Genomic DNA, 20662 nt, shown 5'->3' with positions numbered 1-20662 from the left:
ACATTATGCTAATATATTTAATATTATTATTTTAATGCTAATCAGAATACTAATAATGAACTTTGGCTGTACTTGAAACATAACTTTTGTTTCTTAATGCTAACATAGCTGACTGCTAGTACTTGCAAAATGTTATGATTCTAGTATAAAAATGCCATATTGCGAACAGCAGCAGTTAAAAGGCAAAGTCAAATGTATATCAAAGGATATTTATCAAAGTTTGAATTTTTATTTTTTTTGAAGACGCGTTCTATTAATTCTCTATATGAACAATTGCAGGGATGGAGAGGGGGGAAAGTAAGGGCATTCTTCTGCACATTTCTCCTTTTGACCCTGTAAGTCTTTCACTCTTTTGTTCTCCATACATATTTTTCTGCATCTGTCACAAGAAGCTTGTTTCAGAACTTTAGGCTGGAGCTGAGCTAATGCCATTGTATAAGTATGGCTGGAGCTCAGATGCTGTTTCTTTGGCTGGCTTCAGTGTGCATTCATAAGAAGAAGAAGAAGAAGCGGGTGGTGGGGAGGGGGATAACACACATTTGATTCTTCAAATCCTGGTTACTGTACGCCAGAAAACTCCTATGGGATAGGAGATGTTTCTCACAAACATTCTCTTTCTCTTTTGTGTTTTAGGTTTTCCCTTCATAAATCAAGTTCTGAAGAAAGTGCTGTAGGTCAGTAACCTTCATTTTATTTGGTCCTTTATTTCTTTTTTAAGACCATCCTCACTGGTGACCTGTCTCCTTGTTGTCAGCTCTCTTGCAGTAGTCAGTTGTTTTACTACATGTGTCAGGAAAAGAAGTTGTTTTCTGAATAACCTTGTTTAACTTTAACTATTATTTTAATTATATGTTCCTTTAAAGAAGTATTTCCTTATACATTGTATCAATTGCTATACTTGCTAGCTAGGCAGACAAAGGAACGACATGGTTTTATTTAAATACTGGAGACATTCTCCCCTCTTCTCTTGCCTTTTTAAATACTCTGTAATGAAAACCATGTGGTTTTTAGCTTTTCCTGTACAATTGCTGTCCTATATTCCATCTTTCCTTGCAGTAGGGATAACTAGAAAATATAGCTAAAACAGAAATTTTGGTAATGTTAATTCAGGCTGCATTCCATTTCTAGTTGACAAGCAACAGCATGATCAATCAGAAAATAGAATTACATTGTAGATGTTAAGTTTTTTTTATCTAATTTGTGAAGGTTGAGTGATTTTTAACTGCCAGTATTGTTTATAAAAATGAATAAAGGCATTTTTCATATCATTACAATGGCTTTTAGTTTTATATCCTTCCTTGTTCCAAATTATGGGTGGCTGTGATGACTTTATAACACTGACTTTTTTTCAAAGCTGAATTCAGTGAGTAAATATCTGAAAAAGGAGGAAGAAAAGTTTGTAAATTTATACATATGCATTCTTTGTCTTGCACTAGGCAAAGCAGATTGGAAAAAAAAGAACAGATATTTCTGGCAAAATTTCAGAAAGAATCAAAAGGGATTAATGAGGCAGTCTTCTAAAGGTACTTTTTATTGCTCTTCTCTTTTACTATTAATTGTATATTAAGTTCAGAAAATAGCTTTTTTTATAACTAATGGGCACTTAACAAGGATGTAGGTACTCTGTTACAATAATTTAGCAAGTATGGTCTTAATTTTTTCCTAGTAGTATCTTTTGCAGAGAGTTTCACAATACTAGAAGTTTGGGTTATGTGCTATTGCCTGCTAAACATGCTCTAACCTTGTATTATTTAACAGGACATTACTCATCTCTCACGACTCTTCCATACTAAGCTAAGGTTCAGAATGGGATGAAGAAGTTTTACACGGTTGTCCCACAAGGCTTAAAGCATAAGTTTGCCTTTAGCAATATAAAAGTAGACTATCTCTGTTTACAAAGTACTCTTCTTTTGCAGTGCTTTAATTTTCTCAAAGTAAAAATTTTGAATATGTTAAAAAAGAAGATCTTACACTGATATCCTTAATTCAGTCAGAATAAAAGAATGCTGTTGAGTTCAGTTGGATTTGTCAAATTTAAAAATATTCAGCAAATTTTGAAAACTTTTAAGAATGGCATTATGCCCAGTATCCAACAGGACCACTGCACTTCATCAGGACGTAGTACTTGTGCAACAGGGAATTAGCATTTTGTCAAGGAGCTTGAGGCAGAAATGCTCGTTTCCAGATCAGGACAGTTTGGCAGAGGTCTTTCTGTGGGCTTCCCAGACCTGCAAGTGTTTTTACCTGTTCTCCTTTAACAATCATAAGCTCCCTGTTGTGCTAGTGTGATGTACAGGCAGCACAAGGTACTGCCCATCATCTGAATCCTCATATGTTATTAGGTTTCAGCCTGACGCTTATTTAGTTTTTAAAAAACCATTGTCAAAGCTGTTTGCTGATCTTACTTATCTAGTCCTACAATTATTATTATTTGGTAGTATTTATTTGGTAGTCCTACAATTCAGATCATATTTGTAGTCATTATACATAACTTTGATTATTTAAACTATGCTGGTAACATCCCCAAAATGCCTTAGATAATACTAATTGTAACTAATTATTGCATTCTTCAGCTTTGGTTATGTTCTGTTGAATATTTGATCTGAACTGTGCACATTCATTAGTTAAAATAGCTTAAACGCAAGAAAAATTAGGTTTTTTTCACAGTAATCACTTGAATAAACTGAGGATGATCCATCTTTCCTGCATATGACCCTGCCTTCTGACATAGATGCTGAATGATTCTTGAATTTTGTTTGGTGAGGAATACTAACATGATCCAGGGATTTCTCTGGTCCTAAGTTAGTAAGTTTGATTAGTATACACTGTACAAGCAATGCACAATGTCAACCACAGGTATAGAAGTCATCTTAGATGATATACCTATTAGCAGTGAAATGTCGATAAAATTATCTAACGCAAATATTCCTTCATTGAATAACATTTCCTCATTCAGGTTGGAATGAATAATATGCATACTTAGGCAAATGCTGTCAGAACAGCTTGATATTAGATGTGATATTTCTTTTACCCCCAGTAATTCTCACAGTCATATGGCCATTATCATCAACTGCTGAGCTTCCCTTGCTACACTGCATACAGTATCCACATAACAAGACAAGAGGAGCCATGCTTGCCAACATAAGTTTAAGATTTTGTAAAGAAATCTGTCTAATATTAACTTACTGGCTGTTCTTTCAGTGCAGGTGGAAGCACAGCCGCATTACTACATTATAATATGCAGTGATTTATTTATATCCTACACTACAATTGTACCTAGAATTGCTTACAAAAAATACACAGAATCATAAAAAATAAAAATAAATACAATTAAAATTAAAAACATAGTGTGTAGGACAAGAACCACTGTGTCCCATAATTATTTCTTACATTACCCTATCAAAGTCAGATATGTCTTAAGACGATGAATGAGAAGCTGCAAATATACTAAATTTCTTCAAAGAATGTTAGTAATTGTTTCACAATGCAGGGACTCTGTTTAGAAATAGTCTAATAATTGAAACTTTGGATTTGCAATTCTTTTACTGTTCTACCAGTGTCCATAATGATTTTGAAATGCTATAAATGTATTCAAGGCCATGCCTTCTTAACTGTATTGATTTGAGGAAGTGAAACAGGTTCCTCAGAAGGAATATTTTCCCATGGTTCTTAGTCATCAAAGCATAGGGGAACTGGCAAGAGCTCTCCTGTCACTGCTACTGTCCTCTACGTGACAGAGTTATGATCATGTCATTTTTCAAAAATAAAAAAATTTGTTGGTGTGTTCCTCAAAGTGTTAAAGGAGGATTAATTTAAGTCTGAAAAGGCTGACTAATACAGAAACCATATTTTAGAGGTCATTATATTGGGAAGCCATGATTGGGTATGTTTGATTTTCTATCTGTTTTAATTTGGAAAACCTTTATTCTTTCATCTTTCCAATATGTCCAGGAGAAGATGTTGGTTATGTGGCAAGTGAGATCACAATGAGTGATGAGGAGCGGATCCAGTTAATGATGATGGTCAAGGAGAAGATGATCACTATTGAGGAAGCACTTGCAAGGGTATGTGATGCAAATACAATACTACTATATTCTTTGAACTTTTTTAAGGTCGTACTCAGCCAATGCCAAATGATAAATTAGGTTACATTTGTGAATCACTACTGTGAGTATGACATCATAATTACTTGGTGGACTGGGGTATTGCCAAATGTAATGTTTGATTTTAGTGCCCTGTCTAATCAAGCCCATACATTCTGAATGAAGGCGGTTTTGTGATTAAGTGCCTTTAAAAAGTTTGAGAATCACTCTTAACAGAGCATGGTATGCATATGTATATATTGACTGAAAGATGAATTGCATAGCATAACCAAGAATAAAAGTTCAACCTCAAGTTGATAAGATTGTTTCTCACGGCATGGTGATGCTTAATGCACATACTCTTTAAAGCTAAAACTTCAATTCATAGAAAGCTTGCTTGTCTTTGAGGGGACCAATTTTCAATATTTGTATATTAGTAATGTAATAGAACACATCAACTTTTTATGATATTGTAGAACTGAATTTACCTGCATCTATCTATGTGTGTCTATCAATGTGTGACTAGCTTCTTTATAAACTTTCCAGAAAACAGACAGAAATGTATTGTCAAACAGTGGGCTTATGGTTACAGCAGTCTATAATGTTCAATGTTTCTTGCATTATTTCGCTCATCACTCCACTGAAAAAATTGAAATTGAATAAACATATTTTTAGCAAGCAGCCAAGGCCAGTAGTTACCACTGGTTTCATTTTCATTTCAGCTTAAAGAATATGAGGCCCAGCATCGGCACTCAGGTAGCATGGATTCTTCTGAATGGCCTGACAGTCCTTATCCTACATTTGATGGTTCTTCTAATTGCAACGTAAGCATCAGTCTCTGTGGTACAGAAATTACCTTCAGATAATGTTTTTTCCATCTTTTCAGTGGAACTGGGAAATCGATTTCACACAATCTTAGTTAGAATGCTTATTTTTAAAAATTTGATCTCTTTTTGGTAGGATCTTCTCACTATCAGATATAATTTGGATATCTATTAATAATACAAAATAAAAATAAACAGTAATTTAGGTATTCTTTTTCCTACAGTTGAGAATGAATTACTTCCATAAGGGGTTCTTCATTTCCCAGATGGTACAAGTTCCAAAGAACACATGTAGCCTGAGAAGAAGAGAATAAGAATAAGATTTAACTTGCTTTAACTCCACTAAGATGCTAATGCTTCTGTGACCAATCCCAAACATGTTTACACCTTCAGATCCCAGTAAGGGTCACTTTTTCCATGAACACTTTGGTTGTTTTCTTGTGGCTAGCTAAAGTTTGTCCATTTGTTGGATTTATAGCCTGCTCCATACCAAAGTATAAATTAAGATGATTATCTGAAAACATGTCATACTTAATACATGTTGGTTATTTTAAAATACAGGGTTGTTTCCAACAGTGTCTGTCTGCCAGTGTAACAGACACTGATGAAGGATGGATTTGTTCTCCCAACAATTCCTGTATTTCTCCCAAATCTGCTCAGAAGGATTGGGGGGCCATCCGAAATAGATTTGGAGGCATGCAGGGGCTTCAGAGGGAGGATCGAAATAAGGATTCCATTGTGCAAGTGGACATCCACTTGGCGCCAGGCCAAGACCTTTTTATTCAAACAGTATTTTAATAATCTTTAATATTTATAGTTTTAATTATGCAGCCAGTGTGTTTCCAAGTTTTAATTGTAAATTGTAATTGTAAATGTTATTCTATTTGTTTATGTTGTGAGCCGTCCCGAGGCTGTGTAGCAATGGGGACGGCATATAAAAACTTTAAATAAATAAATAAATTTAAGGCTGGATGGAACCCATAGTAATTTTCATTAATCAATTTCATAATGCTCCCTTGTAAGAATAACAGTGCGGTCTTCAGCATATTTACTAAGAAGTACATCTCAGGGTGTTAAGTAGGATTTGAGCTCTAATCAGTGTGTTTATATCGCTGTAATAATAACTTGCAGCTACAGAGGAAAGGTGCTGTTTTGTTGAGCAGTTCTTAAAATATAAAATGTAGAGTTTATACACTGTAGAGTGTTCGCAAGAACTGCTTGACAAAACAAAATAAGTACACTTATTTGCATGGATATCAGTGACCACATTTTTATATTTTTTAAATCTGTTTGCCTGTGTCGTGGCAAAACTTTGCAATTTATATAAATGGTGCTCTTTCCTCACAATCTCTTAACATTTAACACTTTTTTAGGGGCATATTGATATGTTAGAACCCTTGCTGAGCTACAATACAGAAACAATTAGCAAAGGACAGGCTGCCATCTCCCCTGTGTCTGCTCTCTGTTGTCACTGCAGTGCTAATTCTAGGCTCATGTTTTGTCTGTCTTCTGAATATGTCAAGACAGCCATTGTATAGGGTATATATTTGGGTTAATATTCCTGGGTTGGACTATTCATAGCATATGAGTCAGAATGGGTTTCAAACAAACAGTTAATCTGTGAACCCTTCCACTCCAAAACCAAATAATAGTGTTATCACAGACTGAAAGCAGGTGGCATGCTACATAGAATATATTTTCAGAGTCATTATCCAATGTAGTGTAAAAGGAAAACATCCAACTGCAACTGTGCTGGGTCAGTAGCAAAACCCAACAATGAGAGGATAACTAAGTAGGGCAATAATCAACTTCATGCTAAGCAACATCTTGTCATTAATTCTTTCAGTAGCAAAGACATGACATTCATCAACCCTTTTCTGCTCTGAGAATAAATGGGGCAGAGGAAATGACAGTTCTCTGATCAAACGGACTAAAGACTTTCTTGATGTTGATGCAGAAGATATCCAGACAAGAGATACATTCATGTGTTTCTGAAAGTTCTATCTGGCATTATTAGCTAGTGGTGCAGTGACACAGCATTTCAGTTGTATTTTTAATTATAATATTGCATCATCAGAGTGCACTGACACTTTGCAAATTATCAACAAGAAAACTGAGGAAATTAAAAGTGAGAAAATTCTTTTTCTCATAGTAATTCAAGGCTGTGGCTTTTTTCATGGAACCAGTTCATCTCATAGTTGGTCTTTCCCTTCTGCATCTGCCTTCAAATTTCCCTAACATTGTTGTCTTCGCTGCCTGTCATGACACCCGAAGTACAACAGCTTCAGTTTGGTCGTATTTGCCAGGGAAAATTCTATCTTGATTGGATGTAGGAGCCATTTGTCCATCTTTCTTTTACTCGACAGCCCTCCAGCACCATGTGTTGAACACATCAGTTATCTTTTGGTTAGCATTCTTCATGGTCCAACTTTCACGCCCATGCATAGTGATCAGGAGTATAATAGTGTGGGTGATCTTTTCCTTGGTCTCCAGTAAAAGCTCCTTCAAATTCACAATATTTTCCGGTTCCTTTGTTGCTACCCTTCAGTTTTTTTTCTGTTTTCTTGGCTGCAGTCTTTATTTGAATTGGTGATAATATATACAAAATCATTCACAATTTCCTATTCTTCACCGTTGATGTGAAAGTTGTATAAGTCTTCCATAGTCCTTATTTTTGTTTGCTTAATGTTCAGCTGAAGTTCTGGTTTTGCACTTTCCCTTTGCTCAAGAATCATTGCAATTCATTGCTGCTTTTTGTCAGTAATGCGGTATCATCTGCATATCTTAAATTATTGGTGTATCTTCTACCAACAAATCCTCTGATCCTAATCCCATTCCTGACATACTCTACATACAGGTTGAACAGATGGGGAGATAAAATGCACTCTTGTCTGATGTATATGCCTATAGGAAACCATTCTGTTTCTCCATATTTCATCCTAAGACTAGATTCTTGGCCATGATACAGGTTACCGCCTGAGAACCATCCATACCTTCTTGTGATTCAGTCAGTTGAATGCTTTGTTCTAGCCTATAAAGTGTGGTTTAATCATCTTCAGAAATTCTTTGGTGTGCCCCAGTAACCGACATATATTTGTGATATGAAGTTCCTTTTTCTTTTCAGAAAGAACATCAGGTATTTTTTTCTCCATACAGAGCAAGATTCTTTGCTGTAATACCTCGAGCATCAATTTGCTACATGGGAAATTAATACAATGGTCCTGGGGCTGATACTGGATGCTAATGGTCCTTAGCATCTTCTTTCTTGGGGATTGGAATGTAAATTGAACATTTCCAGTCTGTTGGTCAGACCTGTAGGTATTGGCAAGCATTAGAACCTGTGCCTAGTCTTGCTTTGGATTGTGCTTTGATTCTTTCTTCTGCTCTTGCCTTTGGTCTGACCCCATTTTGCCAGGGACCTGTTTCTTGTCCTTTCTGATGTTACATTGCTTCTGGCCCTAGATCACCTTGCTGGTATCTGACCTTACCTTTGCCTTTGGTTCTGCCATACCTTTTTGGTATCTGATCTTTGCCAATTCCTGACCTTGTCTTCACCTCTGGACCTGCCACACTTTGTTGGTATCTGACCCTTGCCAGCTACTTGCTTTTTGTCTTTGGTTCAGCCATGAGTTGCTGCTAAGTGGCTCTAATTTGTTCCTTTCTTTGCTTCTGGATATGCCATGCCTCGTCTGTATCTGACCTTGCTTTTCCTGGCTCTACTTTTGGACCTGCCAAATTTTGCTTGATATCCGAACCTTGCTTGTTCCTGACTTCATCTTTGCTTCTGGTCCTCTCATACCCCACTAAGACCTCCATCCATTTCCATTATCCCTGATCCTGGTCTTTCAGCCATAGATATCTGTCACCTACCACCCAGATCTGAGAGTAGGTGACCTTAAGGTACTTCTCAGACATACTGTATGATTCTAGGATTACCTCTTGATTTTCAGTCATTCAGTGATTATGTTCAGTTTATCTTCTTTCCCTGCCCCAATATCATACCAAAAAGGATAATACCATCATCCATTATCTTCCCCACTCGCCACCAAAATTTTCATGAATTGATAAAGGGTTGTTTCAGTCTCCTCTTCATCCCTAACAGTTTAATAAGGGAAGAAGGGCCTTAGCACAGTGGCAGAGTACATATATTTTTGTGTGTAGATGCTCTCAGATAAAGGATTACTCTCTGCTTGAGTTGCTGCAGAACCACTGCCCATTGGAATAGATAATGCAGTGCAAGATAGACTAAAAATTTGACCCAGTATAGTTCAAGTATAAGGCAGCATTATAAGGCATCATTCATACTTTTTTGTCTACAGGGGCTTATCCTCTGTTCCATTCCTTCAATGCCTGCCAAAGAGAAACGTGTGGCTTTGGTTAAATTGTATTTGTTGCCATCTCCATGTATCTGTGACTGAATAAATAAATGCATTCATGCTTATGTATTTGCATGTAAATATGGCAGCCTATAGTTTTTGAGTAACTGAGTATGAAGGTCACTGCCTAGGTTTGCATCTAGCAATGCAGTCCAGAAAGCTTCTGTGCCACTGTACTAGGTTATGGGCCACGTTAAAATCAATGTTCTTTGATGGCTGTGGCCCAGACTTGCTGCTCCTTGTGATAAGGTCATGTTTGAAGCTGTGCCATTAGATGTGAATGAGAAAGAGATGCTTGTCAATTGGATTTACAGAAATAAAATTGGAAGCTACTGCTCGTAAGATGTTCAGATTATATCTATGCAGAGCCAGCCTAGTTGACTTCCAGGTTTGATGGCACTGGACAGAAAGGCAGGGCTTCATTGACATTCCTTCATTCCACCTTAAAATGCTGTCATTTACTTTCTCCCACATTCCTCATATGTGACAGCTTCCTAATTCCTCATTTTATGTTCAGTGGAAAGCCAAGAGTTAACCAGTTTCCTGTGTGGAATATACTATTCTTACTGTGAATGCTGTAAAATAAATTTCCTGTAGTCTGCATCATCTCACAGGAGCACACACACAGATCCCCAAACCAAAACCAGCTTCCTCTCCAAACTCTTCCATTTCATCATGTTCTTGGAGGGGAAAACCCCTTTTAAATATCTCTTGTTTGTTTGCCACCAGCATTAAGATTTACTTTTTGCTATTTCTTATGGTGATTTCACTCATTTTCAGACTGGAAAGATTTTTTTTTGACAAATGAATAATATTAGCTGTTGTGTTAAAGAATGACAGAGGAATGATATTAGTTGTTGATTTTAAAGAAACCTGATTATTTTCTTTAAAATTTCAATTTTACAGGTTTATAAAATCTGAATATTTTGTTTGTTTTAGCATTTGTAGGCATGCCTTGCAGAAGAGCCTACCTTGGGATATAAATATATCCTGCACAGAAATACACAAAATAAAATCCTAGTGGCTGCTTTTATTAGAGAAAAGCTGTTTTGTACTGGAGCAGGCAAAAAAGGGTGTGTGCACAGTTTTAACCCTTTTCCTCCTGATACCTGTTTACTGCGATGCCTCATCTTATTGAATCCTGGCAATTATTATGCATAAATAGTACAGCCAGAACTGTGAACATGGTGAGTCTTAGGTCTGTGGATAAATATAGATTATGCTGTACTTCAGTCACTTTAAAATCAGGTTTTATTATATGCTGAGATGCTTGTTTTGATGAATTGGATGTTTTCAGTGTCAGAGGATTGCAGAATAATAGATACCATGCTTGGCCTACAGGTATATCTTGTCTGTTTAGGTTAAATACAGAGCTAGTAATCTTTATGGTGGCATATCTAGTGGAAGAGAGATTGCAGTTCTGAGTTGAACCATTGTTTCAAAACCAGAAGTTCTCTTAGGTCTGTTTTGGACCTGATATACAGAATTTGAGCAATAATGAGATAGACAGAACATGGAAAGATCAAGGCGATTGAGTTAGTAGCAAAGAAGATACTAATTCTATTAGAATAAAGGAAACAGTGCCTAAAATAAATGGCTTTATTATACAATTCTTATCAGAATCAAGAATATCTAGCCCCTAGTGAATAGTAAGAAAGATCCTGCAAAGAAAAAGAATCAACTGAATAATTCCCTCAGGCCTATGAATAACCAAGAAGCCTATGGGTAAACTTCTGCATAAAGGGCTGCCTTGACCTGGTGCTAAAAAGGTGACAAGCTTGGTGCCATGTGGGTTGCAGCAAGAAGGTCCTTCTAAAGATGTGAGGAAGGAATTCTAGGACCCTGAGGTGGTTGAGGCCCCATCGGTGAGGGCATTCAAAGATAGGCTAGCCATCCACATGTCGTGAGCAGAGCTGGCTGGAGCCGGGGGTCAGACTAGATGGCCCGGGAGGCCCCTTCTGGCTCGCTCTGTTTCTGTGTTTCTATGAATCTTTAGAGGGAGGACCTCACTCTTGTTGTTGCTCTCCAAGCTTCCCATGGAGTTGGCACTTGGAGGAAGGCCCCAGCGGTTGAAGATAGCATCTGAGTAGATCATGGTTGTGAGAGGTGTTCCAACAGGTATTGTGATCCCAAGCCATGTGAAGCTCTACAGGTTAAAACCAGCATCTTGAATTGGGACCAGAAGCATACAGGCAGCGCACGCTGGTAGGCCAGAATTGGCCTTATATGTTTGCATCTTCAGGTCCCAGTTATTAATCTGGTTCAGGTCCCAGTTATTAATTCTACATGTGCTGCAGCTTCTGAATCATCTTCAAGAGCAGCCCCATGTAGAGTTCATTGCAGTAGTCTAATTTGTGTAAATCCTGGGGTAATAATGATTGGCAGCATCTCAGCCAAGGCCTCTCTCAACTAACATAGCATAGCAGAGCACTTACTCTGTTTACTGAAGGAAGCCATGAGACTCTTCCCCTCTCCTGCGAACCACACATTTTAAAAGCTTGCAACAGGTTACCAGAAAAGTAGGAACAAACAGACCAACTCTTTGATGTCAGAATGGCTCTCACACTTCCTAAACGCATCTTCTCTTCCTCCCATTCATCCCTTAAGCAAAAATATGCAAGCAGAGGGAAAGCTAATTTCACCAAAATGGTTGAGATGCCTTTGGCTCTCAGAATAATGAAACATTTCAACTCTGTTGAAGTCTCTGGAAAAGCAACAGCATAGACTTAAGAAGGAGCTTCTTAAGTCTCTGTAGTACAGGTCCTCTGTAGTAAGAACAGCACTTATTTTCCATCAAGTTGCACTTATTTTTAAATCCTTATTTTAATGACTGAAGATTCTGTGAATTGCTAACCTTTTCCAAACATGCCTCAGCGGTTAATTCAGTGTTGAGGCTGACCTCCTGGGTGGAAACTGAAATTATACTTTTCCTCATCTTGAATGTATGACAGGAACATTCTATTAATTTCACCAGCCACTTTGACACAGGTTAATATGTAATGTGCTTCTCACTGAAGTGGCCATTTGAGCATTCTTGTGCTTTTCCCATAATTAATGTCATGCATCAAATGTCCACATTTGCCGAACATTAGTTGACTTCAGTGGACTGACATGCAACATAGACTTGTTGAATAGTGGTGGGTTTTAGGGCTTAATATAAAGTGGCAAACAGATTTTTCTTTTCATAAAACTTGTTTGAAATTTGAATATGAAGTTTAATGCAACTTTTAAGTACCCAATTATTACAGATTCATTTTGCATGCTGTTGAATACATTGCTTAATTGTGACTCACCTGTATCAAACATCTGTCTTATACTTCCTATATCTATATCTGTACTTTACTATGTATACAATACTTATACTACCGATAAATATTTGGCCATATGAAGTGAGATTCACCTAGTCTCTTGAGGCAGGTGAAAATTTATGTGATTTAACCTGATAAAGTTTTAGATAGACTGCCTTCTATGTTCAAATTATGTATGTTTAGGGCAAAATAAAATACTGTTGAAGCAACTAAATTATAAAATAGTTTTAAATATACAAGTGAATGAGGATACTTGCAGGAATACTTTGATTGGATTTTATTCTCTATGGCTTTAAAAAAAAATCAAATAATATTTTTACATGTTTGTTTAAGGAGAGCATAACTGGCAACTTCACACAGTTGACAAATAAAAAAAAACCAAAGATGGTCAGCTTAGTTTGCTCCACTTGTCATCTTTTGGGGAATGCCATCTTGCATACTTTCAGGTTGGAATTCCGCCTGCATGTCATCACCAAGCTGTGACCAAAACAATGGATTACAAGGTAACCAGCCTCATCATCTAAGACAACCTTTGAACAGCAGTAAAACAATAGATTGCTGACTGGGACTGCCCTTTGTGATCATGTTATGCCAGCATTTCCCCATCTGTAGTGTCTGCCAGTCCATTTCTAGGTCCAGTTTAAAGTGCTGGTTTTAACTTTTAAAGCCTTTAAATGATCCAGGTTATTTTGTTGTGAAATGCTGTCTCCATAAAGCCTTGTGTGGAATTTAGATGCCAGGTGAAAAACTCCCAGGCATTTAAAAAACTGTAATGCTTTTAGTACTTTATTTGCTGCTGCTTTTAATTTGGTTTAATGAATTAGAATTCTTTTACTCCTGCTGCTGGTTTTATTTATGTGGTTCTAGTCTGAGCAGTTTTTTTACCTTGCTTTTGCATCACTACAGGTAACTTTGTTTCATTCCTGGGTCCATACATAAAATAAGTAGTGGTCCATCACTGCCTCAGCAGGTAGTGGTTAACACCTTATTTCCAACCATGCCACACACATATCCACACATTCAAGCTGTTCTGTAGGGTGAGTCAGAAGGATCTGTGTGTTTGACTATTTGACTGCATCTCTATGTGCTTTTGGTATCCTATTTTGACTTATTGCTGGAACTGAGAGTATGTGGGCAGACATAGGGTAGTGTGTCTGTGTTTCTGTTTCTGAGGCTAGGCAATCCCAGATTCCTAGGCTGGCTGAGCTAACCAGGGCTTTGTAAGTGAAAAGGAAGCTGCTAAATCTGATTAAATGTATTCTTTTAAGAAATCAGAACAAGTCCAAATATTCTAAAACAGCCTTTGCCAAGCAGTGTCCCTCCAGATGTTTTGGACTACTTCAACTTCTTTCATCCCTGATGGTGCCTGGGGCTGGTGGGAATTGTCCAAAACACATGTAAGGATCCAACTATTCTAAGCAAATAAAACCTTAATACACTTTTAGTAGTTCTTTTTTGAAAGTAATTCTTGTTGTTTGCTTGTATTGTACAGATTTTTTTTAAAAACTGTATATTTTATTTCTCAGTGCAGCAGCCTCCTCTTCTAGTGCTGGTGATCATGTTTGATGGGTTATCTCCCTCTCCTCCTTCTCCCCCAACCCCCCATTTTCTGTCACTGAAATTCCCTTGGCAATAATTAAGGAACTGAGGGCCAGGAAGAGGTCAGTAAGCCTCTGCCAGTGAAGCCAGGGATTGTTTCTCATGTACAACACACTCTTTTTTCCATCGTTGTGGCAAATAGATTTGCTTAGAGTTGATGACTTCTGCCTTTCTTGTAAGTTATGCAGCTAGTGAGTAGGGTGGGGAGATAATTGTGGGAGCAAAGAGCAGCCAGTTGGGTGCATTTATCCCCCCCCCCCCCCCGCATGTGCTGGCCCTTCATATACCAAGCAGTAGTTAGTAGAGCCAGTACAGCTCCCACATATAAGCATTTTGTTCAGGAGGCAGAATTCCTGCTTGCTCTTTTGAAATACTTACATATAAAATTTAAGGTTAGCACTAAAAGGCAGCACTCAGGGGAAGGTTATTCAGAAGAGTATGTTAGGCTTTCTGAATTCCAAAGCTGGTAAGTCATCAGGCCTGTGGCACAATATTCAGAGGATGTGTTTCCTATCTTGTAAGGGGAGGGTCAAGCAAGAAAGAGAAAGCTTTTCTCATATACAGACCTGCATTATTAACTCGGGGCTGTCCAACTTTTCATACTTCGAGGGCCTCATGAGGACTCACAATGAATTACATTTCCATATCATAAATTGAAGTATTAATTTAATATAATATACACAATATATTAAACAAGGGAGAAAACAGCTGCTTAATTTTAAGATGATTTTAGGACAAATTGAACGTCAGGCCCATGCTTTGTGGGCCTGTGTTCTCAGCATCTCACAGGACATGCTGGGTCAAGCTCTCATGAGGCCACCAGCCCATCCTCCCGCCTTCCTGGGCCTCACCTAACTCACTGAACTGTACTATTGATGCATGTGTGTCTTGCATTTCTGTCAATCATCAATCCACCACTATGGAATTAAGTCCGTGTCATACAAATGAATATCTGGCTTTATTTCCATTCACAGCTATAGTTTTTGACTCAAATTTACTCAGTTGGAACTTCCTGGAACTGAATGCGAACTCAAATGAAATCTAGAATCAAAGTGTATACATTCCTGACTTTGCAGTGCTACTCATAGGAACCTAAAATGCATTTTAAAAATGCATATGAAAAAGTAAGTACTTTTGAAAAAAATGGGTGCAAATGTACCTTAATCAGTGGGACAAAATGCATACATTTTTAAAATGCAGGGAATTGATCCATAAAAAATGGGCTGATACACACAAAAATATTCACAAATGTTGATGTGAAAAGAAAGAAAAAGAGTGCTGAATTGGAACAGCTTCAGAGTAGATTTCAGAGAACCTTCATGAACTTATTTTGTTGACTGAACCATTCCTAGTTGATAAAGAAGTTTGAGTTGTATTTCATTTGCTTCTCCTCTACCTTAAACCAGCTGAAGCAAATGGGTTATGCTAGGGCGAACCCTTGCAAGGCCGTTGGCTCAACCTGCTTTATTCCTGAACCTCAGGGAGAAACATAGAAACAGAGCGAGTCAGAAGGGGCCTTCTGGGCCATCTAGTCTGAGAGAGTGGGATGGGACAGCAGCCTTGGGAGAGCTTACCATAATCATGCTGCAATCATCTGCCCTTGCCATCACTAGGATCTGGACTCTGAGTAACAAGATCTCACTAGGATCTGGGGGCGGGGGGGCTCTGAGTAACAAGATCTCCACAGAACAAGGTCTCCAGGGCCACACGCTGTGTTTTTCCTCATATATTTAATTCGTATTTTATTAGTTCTTGGTTTTAATTATTCAAAATAATTATGTACTGCTCTCTGAAGCCAAAGCGTCTCAGAGTTATTAACGTGTTGTTTTCCTAATTTCTGTTACTTAGGGACAGAATATGAACTTTTAATAAAGTTACACAGCAAAGCTTGTGTTCTGTTTTTGCATTTTTTCAGTTTTTTCAAGTGTAAACCAGGAGTTGCTTTGGCTTGTTTTATACATAAGTACAATTTCATGCAAGTCATATTTCCCAGTGTAATGTATGAATCAGAACACAATTATCTTCACTTGTCACACTTTCCTTAATTGTTGATATAGCACTCTTAATTATTAAAATGCATACATAAATGTGTATACCGGGGAAAGCTACACAAAAATGTGCACATCAAGAAAATGTGTACAGAGGGGTATATATGTTTGTATGTGTTTCTCCTAATGTATTTTCTATCCTTTAAAAGTATATATGTTAATGTAATTCTCCAATTTTGCATTTTTCTATAAATTCTCCCAATGCAAGCAATTTTAATATATTTCTGTGAATATATTCATTTTTGCATGCTTTTCTGCTAACAGGAACATTGGGGAAATGTGTACAAAAATAATACATTTGCAGCAATGGATAGAAAAATGAATGCATCTGTAGAAATATGTACAAACATCCAAATACTAGGGAAATACATGCCAATGCGTGGGATGTTTCTGTGAGTCCTTTGAATTAAAAACTTTACAGAATGATACAGAAATGAGATCAAAGAATCTTGTGTTTCAAAATATTTGAATGCTGTAGAAACGGAAACAGACAGTCTATTTATACTGTAATCCCTTATTCAAAGTGACTGAGAGGTAGAGTTGGGGAAGATGGAATCAATGTGTCTTTAAAACAGAAAGAATATTCTTGTTGTTACTGCAGCTTGGAAAATTGAATGCCAAGTGCAGATTGTATGGGATCTGACTTTGCAATTAGTCTGTGTGTGCATATCCTCTGGTCTTAATACCTAGGCAAAGTGGTGCACAAAAATGTTACTAATGGCCAAGCCTTAACATTGGATAAACCATCAAATTAACAATTAGTTGTGGTACAACTTCTACATGCTTGCATGCTTTCGGTAAGGATACCTAGGATGTTGTACCAGTGTGACAGATGTGCTGTCACTTGTGTTTGCAAACAGCTCCTGTGCCAACTCATAAACTTTAGCAAAAAAACCATAATCCACTAGAAATGTTTTTTTTTTTGAAATATTTATTTACTCCTTCTCATTTACACCAATTATAAAACAATACCTCCTTGCGAAAGCCTAACTGCCACTTTGCTACTAAGTCAGGTTTGAGACATTATTAGTGACCTAAAAATTTTAAGACTAGGTTACCTGGAAGATCATCTATCCTTAATAGTCCTGTTACACTACTACGCTTTTTAGGGGAATCTTTGTTGATTGTATCATGTCCTGCAAAACCCATGTGACAATAACTTTCACTCAGGCACCAATGATCATGTGCTGTCAGCAATTACTAAGAACTTACCTGTTTATCCTGCTGCAATGTTTATAGTGTAGGCAAAACAGCAGCACTGGATACTGCCCTGTGTTTCTTTACATTGAAAAGTATTTCAAATTACCTTTTGTTGAGACACAGGTAACAATGAGACTTAAAGCAAGAACAGAAAACTGCAGAATGTACAACATTAGAAACAGAGTAATTTTCTGAGTTGTTGCAGGAAGAACAAGATAAGAAGTTCCAAAGAAGCAGCAACAGCTTGGATTTTTAGTTTTCTGATCATCTGACAAATGTTGTTCCAGTTTACTGTACGCAGTACTTGGTAACTGCAGATGCTGTTGATCTTGTTCCTGTTTCCCAGTGGTCCTCCGTGCAGTTGTAGAATAGAATGACCCAAGCTGGCTCACTTTTCTCTAGGATTAGAACATTGCTGATGTGTCAGAGATGCACTTGTTCCAAAAGAAGCTGAGAAAAAGACTCCACCTTAGTATGTGTGCCAAAAAGTGGGCGCTGTTGGTCTTGCACCATTCTACTGGCAGCTGAGAAGTGTGCTATCTCTTTAAAGCAAGGATAATTTTCTGAACTTGCTTGGTCAATTTGTTATGGTTTAATACTGTGGAGCCAGCTGTCTGCAATCTGATGTAATGTTGCCATGGAAACTAGAAATGAAACACTTAAGCATTCACTACAGAATTTCTGCATCCAGCATTAGCCAAAATAATTAAGACTTGAACTATTAGGGGCTTTTGGAGATGATGGGGGCAGGGGAAAAATGCAACAACATGGCTGAGAAGCTGTTCCTATTTACAGTACTGCAAATCTGTGTGTTTTATTCCTCTGAATATCTAAGAAGGTCTCATTGTAGAACTGTTAAGAGATAACGCTGGTAGTGTAAAGTGCTCTGGTTTTGGCATTTAATAGGTTGCAACAGGATAGCTGTGTGAATGTACAAGCAAGCATTTAAAGACTCTGTGCTTGGAGTTGGTTGCCTACAGTGTAATATGCTATAAAATGACATTTTATTCTAACCTAGGAAAGATCTTTTCCTGTAGGGAGCCATTTAACATAAGACAAATACTACACATTTCCTGTAATGCTTCCCTATGCAAAGCAGGGAGTCTTAAAGAGTGTCCCTCCCCACCATATTTGTGCGTGCCTGCATACGCATCTGCATGTAGTTAGAGTGAGTTGAAAGATTTTGTCATTAGAAAGCCTCAAATTCTTCTAGCCTCAAAATGACACCTGTGGATTGAAATGAGCTGCCTGCTAAGTTGCACAAAATGGCAAACAGTCCAATGCAAATTGCCATAGATTCAGCAAGTTAAAAAAACACTGAAAATAGACACATTTCTTTTTTTTTTTTTTTTCACCAAGCTGTGGCTCAACATATGTATTTCTTTCTAAATCTGGATGTGTGGAGTGGAAGAAGTACTGTTGCGCCATATTTGGGATTACTGAAGATGTGAGCCTTTTCTGGTTTGGTAAAATTCTGAGTGGTGGTTTAAAAGATAGCAAGGATTTTCTGTCCCAAGTTTGTTTAATTAATTAATTTCTGTACTGCCCAAAAGCTGAAGTTCTCTGGGCAGTTCACAAAGCACAGGCTGACAGCATTCCTGTCAGCATCCTGACAATGGTAGACAGATAACAGGAAACTGTCAACTGGGAGCTCTATAAGGATCTGCATATGTTGTGAATATGGTGGCAAGAATGGGATGGTGGGTGTTAATCAGGGGTTTAGATATAGAATAGGATTTGCTGTTGTATTCTTCTTCCTTAGGAGGAAAACTATGGCAAATCTAGATAGCATACTGTATGGCTGTGAGAGTTGGGCCATAAGGAAGGCTGAGCACCGAAGAATTGACACTTTTTAATTATAGTGACAGAGAAGACTCCTGAGAGTCCCTTGGACTGAAAAGAAATCAGATCAGTCAATCTTAAAGGAAATCAACCCTGACTGTTCTTTAGAAGGACAGATACTGAAAATAAAGCTCAAATACTTTGGCCACCTAATTAGAAGGAAGGACTCACTGGAGAAGACCCTGATGATGGGAACAATTGAAGACAAAGGGAGAAGAGGATGGCAGAGGTTGAGGTGGCTGGATGGGGTCACTGGGGCAGTGGATGTGGGGTTGGGTGGACTCCAGGAAATAGTGGAAGAAAGGAGAGCTTGGAGGAATGTTGTCCATGGAGTCAAGAAGAGTCGGGCATGACTTTATGACTAAACAAATACTTTTTCTGCCTGTTTCTAATCTGTGCATTACCATATCCTTACAAGTAAATATGATTACTTGGAGTGTTATGTACCCATCCACTCCCAACAAATGAAACTAACGCTGTTTAAACTTAAGAAACCTTGAATACCTTTGGTGGAATGTAAATGCAAACTCTATAAAGATCATGTAGAAGTTTATTTGCTTTTCGGCGCCAGGAGAAGACCTTTTTATTCAAGCGGCATTTTAACTGTTAATATTATTGGATTTTATTTGGCCAGGGCAGCTTATTTTATACTGTATTGTTGTATTTTTAATTTAATATTTATATTTTTAATTTATATTATAATTATTTAACTTAGTGATGTAAGCCGCCCTGAGGCTTTGGCGAATGGGGCGGCATAAAAATGTTTTAATAAATAAATAAAATAAAATAAATATTGTAGTGACAATCCTAAGAAAGCTAAAGTAGTAATTATACATAAAAAAGCACTAATATTGGTGTTAGAAGCAATATCTGATCCACAGAGTCATTTCCATATTTTGGTAATTAAATTACAAATGCAGTAATTTGCAAAGCTGTTTATTATGTCAGTTTGGCTTCACCTGTTATGTTTCATGGATGCATTGGTCACTTGCTATAGTGCTTCATCATATGATCATTTCATAATTACTGAAGATTCAGGACCCAGTGTTGGACTCAAGGAGTCCTTGTAACTTTCTTTCCATAGGCGTTTCATCTTTAAAAACCCATATGTTTGAAATTTGGTCAATGCATGGTGGGTTTATACTTTTTTTTTTTAATGAACATCAAAATAGTTTTAGGTTAGATTATGTGGACTTGTTTGTTTTGTTTTCCACTATTTCAATGTGTGACATCATGTGAAAGTTGCTGTCTTAGATTATGCTCCTGTTGGTTTATGAATCATCACCTAACTCTGTTCCATCAACTGGCACTAATGAAATAGTGAATGATTCATTATTTAATGCTAATTTTAAATATAGATGGGTTCTGAACTTAATATTTTGA

The 20662-nt window shown here is 37.3% G+C and overlaps 1 protein-coding gene across 3 annotated transcripts in view; it reads left to right on the top strand.

The window, feature by feature from the left end:
- The window catches only part of SASH1 (SAM and SH3 domain containing 1), a 160595-nt gene that overhangs the window by 88853 nt on the left and 51080 nt on the right, over window positions 1-20662 (top strand). For all 3 annotated transcript variants that reach the window (XM_044423043.1, XM_044423033.1, XM_044423051.1), the window contains exons 5-8: window positions 634-674; window positions 1437-1523; window positions 3952-4064; window positions 4805-4906. In XM_044423043.1, the coding sequence (XP_044278978.1) occupies window positions 634-674; window positions 1437-1523; window positions 3952-4064; window positions 4805-4906 (343 nt within the window). The remainder of the gene's footprint in view (window positions 1-633; window positions 675-1436; window positions 1524-3951; window positions 4065-4804; window positions 4907-20662) is intronic.

Source organism: Varanus komodoensis, unplaced genomic scaffold, assembly GCF_004798865.1.
Source record: "Varanus komodoensis strain SLA01 unplaced genomic scaffold, ASM479886v1 scaffold1, whole genome shotgun sequence".
In the NCBI taxonomy this organism is placed as follows: Eukaryota; Metazoa; Chordata; class Lepidosauria; order Squamata; family Varanidae; genus Varanus; species Varanus komodoensis.
Note: the sequence above shows the minus strand (reverse complement) of the source record. Positions and strands in the feature narration are given on the sequence as shown.